This window comes from Cyprinodon tularosa, unplaced genomic scaffold (genome assembly GCF_016077235.1).
Source record: "Cyprinodon tularosa strain WSP-4 unplaced genomic scaffold, ASM1607723v1 ctg323, whole genome shotgun sequence".
In the NCBI taxonomy this organism is placed as follows: domain Eukaryota; kingdom Metazoa; phylum Chordata; class Actinopteri; order Cyprinodontiformes; family Cyprinodontidae; genus Cyprinodon; species Cyprinodon tularosa.
This window is the reverse complement of record NW_024039034.1, coordinates 1,146,847-1,160,112: the sequence shown is the minus strand read 5'-3', so window position 1 is coordinate 1,160,112 and position 13,266 is coordinate 1,146,847. Positions and strand designations below refer to the sequence as shown.

Sequence of the window (13,266 nt, the reverse complement as noted above, 5' to 3'; positions counted from 1 at the left end):
GCACCGACAAATAATGGAGTTAATTACTGTTTCTTTACCTCTAGTAGAAACATTAAATATACGGTAAAAAGAAAATCCACTTTCTGGACTCAGATCGGATACTTTGTTGAAACAGAGACTGCATGTACCTTCCTGAACTGCATGACCAGGTTCATGAGCGAGGAGGTGGTGCTGCTGGCCTGCTGGGCCGTGCCCATGGAGGACTGAAGAAGATCTTCGATGGAGATCTTGTTCCTCAGAGCCTGGTAGAGCAACCTCTGACGGGACGTCAGCTGGCAGTATTTTAGGATTTCAATCTGCAGAGTGATAAAGGACAACTGTTTAAATAACCCATTCATATTCACACCAAGTTAGCTAAGCAGGATATCACACAGTGATTCTGAAGGTCAGCAGACGACCAGACCCCAGAATCATCTCCATGTTCAGATAAACTATAGAAGAGAGGAAGGCAAAGGAAATAAAATAGAAAAGATAAAAAAAAATTTAAAAACAAACACTAAAATCCATGTCTGTCTTACTGTACGTATCACCCCATTTATAAGGACAGCGAACAGCAATAATCCAAACCGATTTTCCACATGGAGGGAACTTCAGCTGCTTGCATTGGGTTTAGAAAAGCTGGCGCACAACAAAAGTGGAAAAGGAAAAGAAGTGGGCTGGCAGGCCTACAAGTGGGCGCCGAGGCGAAGAAGTGAAAAAGACAGATGTGGGGGAGTGGTGACCTCTGCCATTCCTCTGCCTCTGCATACCAAAACTCACACCATAAGTGTGTGTGTGTAGCAGGAGGCTGTGAGCCCAACAACCTTCAGGAGGATCTGCCAATATAAGCATCACTTGCAAGCTTATTGCAACACTTAATGTTTCAGTGAGGAAGACCGGGAGGCAGAAAGCCGGGATTTTCACTAAACTGGGATATCAGTTTTGAACATTTTAGTTTTAGATTAAACTCTCGTCTAAGTATATCTTTTTTTTTTTTTATTTATTTTTATTGGTAAATAATCTTAAACTCTGTGTTCTTATTCCATAAAAAAAACAGTAATTCTTAAGGACAGTTTACAAATTGAATTTAATCATTTTGTTACCTTATCTGAGAGCTCATTTTCCACATCCTTCTTGATCCTGCGCAGCATGAACGGCTTGAGGATCATGTGCAGTCTGGAAAGCTGATCTTAAATAAACAGGAAAAAAATGTACATGTTTCCAACACATTGCCAAAAACAAAAAAAGAGCAAGAATGAAGCACATCTGATGGCAAAAATACTACAGATTAATAGTTTGAAGATCAACATCCCCAAATTTATGCAGCCGAGAGGAATCTTTCGGTCACACTCACTCTCATCGATGGCAGACTTGTTCTCAGCGTGGCTCTCTATGTCCTTGGAGAACCACTCATTAAACTCTTCGTGGGAATCGAACAGCGTGGGCATGATGAAGTGCAGTAGGGCCCAGAGCTGAGAAACAGTAACGACATACAGTTGTTAACACTCCTGATAAGTGTGCACACATTTTAAATCCACAAACACACACTGCCAACCTCAGCCATGGTGTTCTGGATGGGTGTCCCTGTCAGCAGGAGTCTGTTTCGACACTGGAACTGCAGGAGGATTTTCCATCGAACACTAGGGAGACAGAAAAAAGAAAGTTCTTAAAAAAGCCGCAAACATTTGTCGCCAATATTAACACGCTAGCCACCAGAAACGGCATGTGTGAAACTGGACATCCTGTGTGGGTTTTTTTTCCATATAGTTGAGTAAATTCTGACTTGTCTCCAACAAAAACATGTATGATGCATAGCTGTGCAGCTGTGCTTAGTAGGTGAGAACATTTTCCCAGATGTTTTTGTTGATTTTGAGCTAAAGAACGGCCTTCTTGAAATCAATATTCTGGCTGATTTATGATGCGCTGTCCTCACTTAACAGCTCAGGCTTTGTATCGGCTCCACAAAGTGTTGGTTTAAACATAAGTTGGCAAACTCTCTAAAGCTATTTAGATTTAATGTTCATGTCTGGAGTTCTTTTTGGGATTGTAGAGATCAAAAAGCCCAATTTTATTTCTGTACTCCCTCGTCTAATTCTACTATGCAGTCTAATAGTAGCATGGATAAAAATAGATTTTTTTAAAGAAATTTGCTTTACCTGGAGCTGCTTTTCAAAGCCTGCGCCTCATCCAGAACCATGTACTGCCACTTGACCCTCTGGAAGTACTTGACATCCTGGACCACCAGCTGGTAGCTCGTGATGACCACGTGGAAAGGTGCGTTTTGGGTATAAAGCGTTTTCTAGGGAAGAGTTTACAACAAACAAATTAAGAAGTAAAAGATAATAATGCCTCTTTGGAGTCAGATTTTTGAAGTAAAGTTTAAGCAGTTTTCTTTAAGGCAGTAGTTTCCTATTTTAGTTTCTGTGGTTAGTATAAATCTAGATGATCTGGTCTTGGATAATACATATGTAAAAGCAAATAACTGTTTAAACAGGAAATGGGGTTTGGAGGTGGTGTGTCACTAAAACCTTTCTAGTGTGAAACAAGAACTGAGATCAGAACTACTACTTTAAACATGTAAACTACAATGTAAAAAAAAAATATAGTGTTTATTATATGCTTCAATCTTTGTTTTGTAAAGATTACTAATGATGCTTGCTTCAAAAAGGTTGAGAGTTGATATCAAATCGTTTTTGTTAGCAAGTCTGAGGTGTTCTCAAAATTCATGCTGTTCAAAACACCAAAGTCCACTTTTATCTTGCCCTTTCTAGACATTAGCTTCAGCCTTCAGGACAAAATTATCTGGATTCCTAAGAAATAAGTATGAAAAAATATACATTTCTTTCAGGCAGAATACTAACAGCTTTTTCTGAACCACTCCTTTAACACTTCATGTAAAAATTATAATTCTATGGTACCTGACTCCAGAATTTCCGAATTACTTTGCGATCATGCGGATTCCCCCAGTACGGCAAAACCTGCGGGACACAAAAAAAAAAAACATAAAATAAGTTAATTTACCAAATAACACACTTCTTCAAATCCTTCATGGTTATGGTGATCATTGGGAGAAAAATCCTAGTGATGTTCACAGGAGAAAACAAACAAAAGGCCCAACATCTCCAGTAAATCACAGGCTGGGCTGCTAATGTAGAACATGATGTGAAAAGAAATACACGTCACTTGATCCCTCAACACAAGCTGTCAAACTATTGTTTTCAGTCAGCCTCGCTTTCTTGCCCAGGAAGCTTATCTTTAGATTGTGTAATAGGCTCCTTTTGCACCTCATTAGCAAAGCAAACTGGAATGGATTTTCTTCCAACATTAATGATAAAGTGAGCTGAATGCTAGGGACAACAAATATGAGGGGTGTGTGGGAGCTAATTTATAGCTGTGTTATAGGTTTAATAGCCGAGTTCAGTGTGTGGAAAAAAGCATTTAAAATTAGACCAAATTATACCCATGGGGAGTATGGTTACAAATTAGGTGATGTCCGAAAGAAACAAGCATTTTCTTTAGTGGTATCAAAGAAAAGGCTGAATATGATCACATTTAGGATTTTTGTTTGTAAAACCCATTTAGTATTTTCCTTCATTTCAATGATTATGTTCTCCTTATTTTTAAGCTATCAAGTTAAATCCAGTCAGGTTACATTTAAATATGATTGTAATCTGAAAATGAACATATAAATTAAAGCATTTTCATAAAGTGACAAAAAATGTACCCAAAAGCCATGTAAAGACAATTTCTTTAAAAAAAATAAAAAATCTTGAAATTTCAAAATAATCTGTTATGTAGAAAAAAATTGCAATGCTACAATACTGCCCCCTAAGGGGTGGTTGTAGTAAAAATCAAAATTCAACATATTTACTAGTTTTGACACAGAAACTGAGAAGAGGAAGAAAAGATAAAACATAATAGGAGTAAATACGGAACAGGTTCACATGAGGAAGGTTTTCTGCAGTTTCTGTTGCAGTCGGCTGTCTCCCCTACCTTGAATTTTGGCACAAAGCGGCTGAACTCCTGGTGCCAGTTGTTGAGGGTAGACGCCGGAGAGATGATAAGGAAGGGACCCCAGATGTTGTCTCTCTGTGAAGGAGAAGGGCAGGCATCATCAGCTGCTAGAATAGAGGGTCTTTATATATGAGGTTGACGGAGGCACCAGGAAAACACTGCATCTTTCTGTCAGCAGTCTAATCGACTCGCATATTTTGATTACTTCTCCTTCCATCTTTAGAGAAAAGAGACGGGAGGCAAGAAAATTCAGCTATTTACATTCTGAAAACTGAAAATACTCAAGCAAAAAAAAGCATTTCGGCAAAACTAAGGACTATTTAAAGGAAACAAGGTACAAACAGAGGCGAGATAAAAATTCCAGCATGTTTGGTGATAGAGGAGTGAATGAAACCCCCTTTGGCCTCTCTCTCACCTCCGCTAGGTGGGCTAGCAGGGCGATACTCTGAACCGTCTTCCCAAGTCCCATTTCATCTGCCAAGATTCCATTTATTCCCTGTGGATAAGAGCAGAAAACAAAGGGAGAACAAAATTACTCCATGTGGGCACATAATGACCAAATGGTTTGCCAAAAGGCTTGCGAAACTAAAAAAACTTCAAATACATCGTTTTGACGAAATGCTGACCACACAGTGTTTTGTTACTGAATTCTTTTATTTAAACACTCACTTCTTTAAGTAAATAGAAAAGCAACCAAATACGTAAAATTACAGAAATATTTAAACGTTTGAACTTTTTATTGTTTTTTTCATCTCAGTCTTAGGTGTATTTTTTGGGAGTTAAACCTGAAAAACAAACATGAAGTTAAAAAAAAATGTCTTTATTATGTTATGGTGACTTTAATTTGTAAAACTAACTGTAAACTGTAGTTACAGGTTTAAGTGGTATGTTTCTACCAACTATGCACATCTAGAGGCTGAAGTGTGGGTTTTTACATATTAGGCCATGAATATGCAATGATCTTAAGTGCTTTATTTAACTCTGCCTGTATGTTTAAGCCTAATTCTGCCAGAAAAAATAATATATAAAATTAACCTCTGTCGCAGTTTTAAGCTTTTTTTTTTTATTGCAGGGTATAACAGCTTTTCCTCCAGCTTCGCTCTGCATTTAGCGCCATCTGTTCACTTTGACAACCCTATCTCCGCTAAAGAAAGGAAATCCCATACAATCATGCTGCCATCACCATGTTCGGGATAATACGTTGGTCTATCACATAAAATCCTGATAAAATACTTCAAAGGTTCTAGTTGTAATGTGGGTCATTTTTAATAAATTTAAGGACTATGAATAGTCTTGCAGAGCTGACAACGCACAAACACTTTGGCCACATAAATAGAAAAAATGTCTGCCAAATTAAGGTTTTTCTGTTAATTTATATTTAATCTCTAAAGCAAAAGCACAAAAAATTGTTTTATTATGTATACTAACCAACTTTAATGTTCAGTAAACAAGAATTTAAAAACCAGAAAATTTAAATGTTGGGAGAGAAGTGAAAAAGGTCAAGATTTCAGCTCCTCTACTGTCAGCTCCAATTATCTTTCAGCTTTAAAATCCTTTCCCTTTTTCTCAGACATGGACTGTGGCTTCTCCAGTTGAGCACACATAATGCTTCTTTAAGAATGTAGAAACTAAGAAAATAAATCAACACAACACCGAGCATCTCGCTTTCATATTTCTTTAGAGCAAGCTGGAATCATGACTCAGCTGACCACACAACAGATGTCTTTAACAATCTAAGATGAGCTTGTGCCCAGAAACCTCTGCAGTCTTTTTGTCCGTGGTTCCCAAGTTGTGCAATGCAGTTTCATGTTACATCTCTGGAAGCAGCTGCTGGCTGTGTAGTGAGATGCAGTATGCGACAATTTGCTCACACTTTCCAAAGCCTTCAACAATATTTCACACCATGTTTGCTGAAAGGCTGCTTGTTTGTTTTCTCTACAATTTAGCCTACAGTTATACATGTTTGTATTCTTTTTGAAACATCCTGTGAAGTGATACTGGTGAGAACTGACCAATTCCATGCTTGAAAAAACTCAGCCTTCAGTAGTTTACCCTTTTATAATAAAGATGTAGGACAATAATAATCTGGTGACCCGAGTTAGGCATTGTTCAACTTAAACCAAACATCAAACCTCCCTTAGCGTTAAATGTATAGTGGAGGATTTTCAAGAATTTTGCGAAAAAGCACATGCACAACCCTGTACCAGCTGCCGAGAGGGAAAGCCTATTAAATGCGTGCGAGAGCATGCACGAGCCCATTTCTCCTTGTGCACGCTATGTTTAAAAGTTGCTGCATCGCTCATACAAGCTTACTTTCTAAAAGATTTGCAATTTTCCCACTAAGAAAATGGGGACGAGCATGTAGGAAGGCCTTATGTAAGTAAACATATCACCAGAATGATTGAGAATTAGGAGGACCACTTATTTTTATGATCCACCCCGAAAAAGAACATCCTCCACTATACCTTTAAGCTGTACGCTCTTCAGTTCTGAATCGCAATCAAGGGTGTAGAATTTACCCGAGGACCAGGTACCTCACTTGTTGTCAAAACATTACAATCTTTTTTTATTGCATTTATTCATAATCAAATATTTACCAACTACTTTGGAATTACATCTCACACCTCTATAAAGATCTGATTAACATTACAGCAATCAATTATGAAAAAGATTCTCAGTTTCAAGCATACAGCATGCTGATGAGAGTGAAGCATGTGAACAGTGTGAGATTAAGTAATGTTATTATTGGAGTCACGTTGCGATCTTTGAGGCAGTTATTTGAGGCTGATCTTATTGATGAATTTTGGATACTGAGAAAACAATGTAAATTTCCTAAATTAGAAACTTTCAAATATTTTATTCAAGTTTTTACTAAAACACCAGACAAGGTTACCTGTTCGTAAAGGTTAGCCAGCCAGTTCATGCCTTTGAGTTGGTAACCCTTGAGTTTTCCATTGAAAATGGTGGGCTGAGGAATGTCTTCTCCTGCTTGGATCGAGGGGTTTGAGAGACTGTAGCTTTCTCCAAACCCGGAGGCGACATGCAGAGAGGCACTGCGGCTGTCTTTAGCCTCTTCATCAAACATCCTCGTCTACATGAAAAGATGATTACCAATTATTTTAAATAGTTTATTGTATTTTTTTTTTTACAGAATGAGTTATATTTTTGTAGATGTGAATAATATCTTCTTACTCTCTCTTGATGAATTTGATAAGCTTCTCTAGCATTCCTCAAGGCTTGGGATTTGTAGTATTCACTGTCTGCAATCACATTAAATCAATTTGCAAGTATAAACTGTTATAATAAAATAATAAAATTAAGCAGGAGATTCTTTTGACCACATACAACATTGCTTTAACAAACTAAAGGGTGACATTTTTATGCTATTTTTAGAAAATTTTTACTGTGTTTATGTGTTTTATGTAATTAATTAAACAGCTGAAACCACTTAATGTACCATAATCCTCTTGTCCAACATTGACCATCACTCCTCCGCCGACATCTATTTGTCTCTGGGTTGCATTGTCGTCAAGCTTTCGCAGAATGTCTTCCTGTGTTGCGTCCCCTCCAGGCGCCCCAACGCTGGCTTTGCCACTCATAAAATGAGCATAAAGCTCCGTCTGAGTGATGAGAAAGTTCAGTTTACGCTGCTGACGTTTAGCCTGTGAAGAGAGAAAACCCAGTGTTCTCAGTCCTTTCTCATCCATTTTTGAAAGTATAAATAAAAAAGTTAAAAAAAATAAAGCCTGGAAAACAAAAATATTTCTATAACTAAATTTTCTTCTGTATCATTTTTGTTACTTGAACAGAATGTCCAGCATCTTCATTCACAGTGAACCTACCTCTCTCATCTCTTCATCCAGTTTCCGCTGCTCCAGAGCTTCCTTCTCAGCTCTCTTCCTGTGCTCTTTTTCCACTTTGTCATATTTCTTCCAGTACAGCATCATCTCCTTGGTGAGGCGGCGAGCGCGAGGCAGCGTCTCTTTGCAGTTTTTCTGAGCCTGAATGGCTGCACGCCTTACTTCTCGCATGCACTGGTGGGCCAGCTAAAAAAATAAAACGGTTAGACTTGCAACCAGAATAAAAAATCTAATTTTTAAAACTTTTATCGAACCAAACAATTATTTGTGTTCTTACTTTTTTTGCATTGGTGAGTAGGACGTTTTTAGCAGAAGTCTTCTGCTTGAAAGTCTGTAATAAAGACAAAAGAGATAAAAGGTTACTATACACAAAAATAATCTTTAGATAATGGTTTGATAAAATGTTATAACAGCAATAAAATACCCAAAATGTTTCTGTCACACAAACCTTGGGGATCTCCTTTTTAGCAATGGTGAGCCACACTTTACGCCGCCGTGCATTTAGCTGCTCCACCGTCAGATGCTTTTTCTTCACCATGGGCATCGGAGCATCATGGGAAAACTTAGCAAACACCTTGGTGATATAAGGACGCTCCTCATCAGGATATTCTCCTTCTCCTCTTTTCTTTTTCTTCTTGACTTTCTTTAATTTTGCTAGACAAAACAAAAAACAACAAAATCATTATGCCATGTCTTTCCTCAACGACCTCATCAAAACTATTCCCATTACCTTTAAACTTCTTCTCATCTTTAATTTTCTTTTTCTTAGGGCCCAGCAGGTGGCGCTGTTGTTCATAGAAAGGATCATGGCTTGATAGAAGTCCAGTGCTGTAGTACTGATACTGATAGAGCTGCATGGAGACAGGTACAAAATTAACACAGATTTAAATTTTGTCGCTGGGATTTCTGATATTAACCCAAAAGCCGATACCTCTTGGTCGGAGTAGAACTTGCTCTGATGCTGCCTGTTGTAACGATGTAATCTAAGCATGTCATGCAGCTCCTCCGGAGACAAACTGAAGTTAGCGTCATCTGACTCTGTGTCAGAGTCGGTGGTGTCGTCACTTAGAAGGATGTTCTGCAGAGAAAAATTAAGAAGGACATAGTTTATGGAGGCTATGTCAGAAAGGAGGATCCAAAATGGTCCTAAAGAAACTAAAACTTTAAAAAAGAAACAGGACTATAAGCTGTGTACCAACTTTACTATATTTACCCAATATTTAACCTATAACACTATGGATTTGTTACCCATCAACCCTCAAACAATAACAGTGATCTATGCTGCTGTTGATTAACAGCTAATTAAATTCAGCAGTTAATTACCAGATGATTTACTGGGGACTGCTTACTAAATATTTTTACGAGTATAAGAAGGCAGCCCATAATTACCTTGAGCCATTTCCTGTTCTTTTTCAGCTTTGAAAAATTGTAGAGGTTTGCTTTATCTGCCTTTTGGTCTGCTGGATTCAAACAAGGGGAAAAATATACGGTTTTATAAATCAACGTAGAAAAAATAAACCATTTGGTCATAAGAAACAACCACGAGGTTTGTTCAACTGTCATAAATGTACTCTTACCTTTAGCTTGCAATACTCCATTAAGGGGTTTGCTATCTGGTAACCCTTCTTCTTGCTCACATGGCTCACTCTTCACCGACAATCCTATATGTTGGCTGGATGCATCCAGGGAAAGCCCTGTCTCCAATTCAGCATCACTGTCATCGCTATCATCACTAAAACAACAAGATAACACTAAAATGTAGAAAAAACAAACAGTTGACCTGCACTTTGTAAATGTAAAATCCTGTCTTTCCTGTACCTTATATCTCTGTTAAAGATAGCAGCCGTTTGTCTGAGAAAGCTGTCCAGCTTAAGGGATCTTTCCAGCCGCTGCAGATAGAGAGGTTTGGCCAGACCAGAGACCCCTGGCGTCCCACCCTCCTGGTGGCCGTCTTGCCCTGATGCCATTTGGCACTGACTCCTACGCCCAACAGGGCACAACCTGTTACTGAAGAAATCCATAAATAATGAGATTCCACGACACTGAATATTGTAAAAAAAAAAAAAAAAAAAAAGACACTTTATTCATGAGAACCCAGAGTGTTGTTACCGTAAGGGTGAGGAATGGCATTCCTCCTAACTTCAAGACAAATGACCTCACAAAGGTGAAAGAGCCTGTAAGAGAATAAATCCAATCACTTTCTGATGTGCTCGATGTACACAGTGATCCGTCTCTCTAATAATAATAATTATTAATAATAATAACTGAACTTGTATTGATCTCACATTGGAGAATTCTCCCCTTCTAATTCTAAGAAGTCACATGTCAAACGTATTTCAACTTCTAGAAAGGGATAGGTAAATAAAAGTCTAATGAACAAGCCAAATAGAAAATATTGCCATTATTTTAAGGAAAGTAGCTCTATCATTGACTGAAGCAATCATGCTTATTTCCACAGTGTCTGTCTTAGTCAGTTAAATAACACGCTGCTGTCATTTTTGTACGTCTCTGGTGTTTGCTGCTATTTTCACATATACGGTACATTACTGGAAAATTTTATAAACATATAATAATATAATACAAATATTATTTTTCAAGTCGAAATTTCCACAGCTGTATATTGATTTTTTTATTCTCCAGATTTATATATTGTAAAAACACTGTACAGTAGAGCATTTTTGTTTCTTTTTTTTTCTACTTTTTCTACACTTTTTTTGGTCCACATTTTTGTGACTACCTTTGCTATAATCTTTTGCTGCTGTAAAACTACAATTTCCCCATTGTGGGACAATAAAGGGATTTTCTATTCTAATCCTACTACTACCCCTTATTGTTTAGCTGTAAAGTTAATCCATTAATATGTAATGGATCATTTCAAGTAATCTATTTGATAAAGGGAACATTGATGTTAAATAGCAGTTTCTGTTTGAGGCACTGATTGTATTAAAGAGTAATAATAGTAGTAATTATATTTTAGGACTTTTAAGAACTTGGTGATGTAGGTTCAATCGATTACAATAAACAACATAAGTTACCTTTATAATGTATTTACTGGAAAATGCACAATGATGGACATAATTAAAACAACTTTTTAGAAAGTACATGCCTCAAAATACTTACTAAAATATTGTAGGGATATTGTAAATAATAATGATATATATATATAATTATTTTATTTTTTTGGACTGGGATATATTTATATTTTTTTTTATTTCATAATCATGATGATTGTTCATGAAGCACATCAATGCTAGTGCTGTTGGAGGGCTCCTGTGGCTAGCTAACCTTGCGTGGCTAGCATACAAGCTCACGACCGTTAGCTAGCCCCGATCTCTGATAGAAAGGGGTCAAGGTGCTGCTGCACACATGCGCTGACAGCTGCTTATTTTACCAGCCCTAATAATCAAGTCATTGTCGGTGGCTCCCATCAGTAGCCACCAGTTGCAAAGGGAACACAGACTCCGCTAAAACACTGTAAACTCGGTTTATTATTACCTGTAATGCTAGCTTGTTAGCTCATCAGAAACTAAGGCGCCCTAGCAGACATCGTCTCACGCCATAAATATGTGGTATTCAAACTGACTCTGTCTCTTTAAGGCCACCACCTCCCAGCGTAAACGATCTATAAAGATATAACACTTTAATTATTATTTGTTGGTTTGCTTGCTGCTACGGCACCGAGGCCCTCCGCCAACGCCTCTCGTACCCTCGCAGTGGGTAACAGCAGAGGCTCGGCTGCCTGGTGAATGCACGGTCCCCATCTCTTTAATTCTTTCTCCCTGCTGGCCATCTTCCCCATTGCTCCTTCGCCATAACAACCACCGCCGACTCTCTCACCTCAGCCCCGTGTCCCCCCTCTGGTCCCTCTCGTCGCTGCTGCCGACTCTCGGTTCTCTCACTCCAAAATGGCGGTTTGGGGCACCGAGCGAGTCTGTGAGCTTTGAGTCGGCAGCAGCAGCAGAGAGGCGGCCACTTTCTGTTACTGAGAGAGCAGAGATACGACGCCATGGCCAGGTTACAGCAACGAGCAGGCGTATTAATCAATTCCAGATGGAAAGAATCGATTCAACTGGCATCTTTAAGGCGACACGGCCAACAAGAATTGTGATAATATTTATATATTGGTAAAAAATATAATACTGAGTTCACATATTACTCCTCGGGTTGCATAAATACAAACAATACAGATACAACGATGTATTCCCGATTTCGATTGATAGAGTCTGCCTTTTACGAAGATTACCGAACTACGTTTTACGTCATCAAAAGGGAACTCCGTTTTTGGTAAAGTGAGGCAGCCACAATTTTCTAGGAGTTTATTACAAGAATTTCTTGGAAGAAGTTACATTTAAACTCATATCTGAATGATTATTTTGATTTCACCAACTGCGTTTGTTGCCAGAAAACACTCACATAATTATTATATTGTTGAGACAATATTGGTTGACTGGATGCATGTTTGTCTATAAATTCCCTAAATAATTTTTTTACGATCTTAAGTTTAAATACAGACAGGACAGTGGTGCTGAACTAAATAATTACATTATGAAAAAAAGCTGTTACTGTGCATTACAGTTCAATAATTTCAAGAACATATCTGAGGTGAAAACAATAATGAAAATAAATGTTCAAAACAGACATATTCTTTTAGATAAAGACCAGAAATATTATAATATAAGTTAACATTACCCAAATTTAGACCACCATTTAAAATGAGACTAAAGTTATCTACTACTAGGTGGATACTTTTTTATGTGGTGTAGAAATGCTACAACTGTTTAAAAGGATTTTAAATATCTCCCGAATTACACTAGTTGGATATTTTTTTTACAAAAACAAGCTGGAAACACACAATACTGTAATGTTTAAAAGCAGTATACAAATGAACTGGATGTCTCAGACAGTGGTGGACGAAGTACTCAACAGTAGTACTTGAGTAAAAGTATTGATACTCATAGTTAATTCTCAAACAAGTACAAGTAAAGGTTACTTGGTCAAAAATCTACTGAAGTTAAAGTATTGAAGTACTCACTTTTGAAAATAACTATTCAAAATACATGTTTTTTAAAAGTACTGAAGTATTCAAAAATAAAAAAAAAATGTTCTAATATCAGTATATTTCTGCAAAATTTTCGCAGTAATTTTAAAAGAACCTTGTAACTTTCAGAAACCACTTGATGTATTAACCCGTAGAACCAATCTGCTACCAATTCTACACCATTTGTAAAGAACTTCAGCATCAAAATGCCACAAATATATAAGGACAGCTATTTCGATTATTATTTCTTATTCAAAAACACATAAAAAAAAAAATGTGTGTCTTGATTCTCATCATACTTTCACTATGGAACAGAGGTTTAGTTTTGAATCTATTACCACAAAGAAACTACAACTCTGATGTGAGAACTCACAT

The 13,266-nt window shown here is 37.4% G+C and overlaps 1 protein-coding gene across 10 annotated transcripts in view; it reads right to left on the bottom strand.

Moving 5' to 3' along the window:
• ino80 (INO80 complex ATPase subunit) overlaps positions 1-11,873 on the bottom strand; it is a 45,932-nt gene extending 34,059 nt beyond the window's left edge. For 3 of the 10 annotated variants that reach the window (XM_038293249.1, XM_038293257.1, XM_038293254.1), the window contains exons 1-21: positions 11,691-11,873; positions 9,963-10,027; positions 9,672-9,860; positions 9,431-9,585; positions 9,243-9,313; positions 8,785-8,931; positions 8,584-8,704; positions 8,302-8,507; positions 8,131-8,184; positions 7,836-8,039; positions 7,451-7,655; positions 7,186-7,253; positions 6,887-7,084; positions 4,409-4,489; positions 3,973-4,068; positions 2,898-2,957; positions 2,136-2,278; positions 1,535-1,619; positions 1,334-1,451; positions 1,083-1,168; positions 129-296 (exon numbers count right to left, since the gene is read on the bottom strand). In XM_038293249.1, the coding sequence (XP_038149177.1) occupies positions 129-296; positions 1,083-1,168; positions 1,334-1,451; positions 1,535-1,619; positions 2,136-2,278; positions 2,898-2,957; positions 3,973-4,068; positions 4,409-4,489; positions 6,887-7,084; positions 7,186-7,253; positions 7,451-7,655; positions 7,836-8,039; positions 8,131-8,184; positions 8,302-8,507; positions 8,584-8,704; positions 8,785-8,931; positions 9,243-9,313; positions 9,431-9,585; positions 9,672-9,820 (2,415 nt within the window). In that variant the 5' untranslated portion in view covers positions 9,821-9,860; positions 9,963-10,027; positions 11,691-11,873. Of the gene's footprint in view, positions 1-128; positions 297-1,082; positions 1,169-1,333; positions 1,452-1,534; positions 1,620-2,135; positions 2,279-2,897; positions 2,958-3,972; positions 4,069-4,408; positions 4,490-6,886; positions 7,085-7,185; positions 7,254-7,450; positions 7,656-7,835; positions 8,040-8,130; positions 8,185-8,301; positions 8,508-8,583; positions 8,705-8,784; positions 8,932-9,242; positions 9,314-9,430; positions 9,586-9,671; positions 9,861-9,962; positions 10,028-11,348 lie in introns of all 10 variants that reach the window. The other 7 variants (XM_038293255.1, XM_038293258.1, XM_038293259.1 and 4 more) reach the window with 5 other exon arrangements.
• Positions 11,874-13,266: the final 1,393 nt, after the last annotated feature.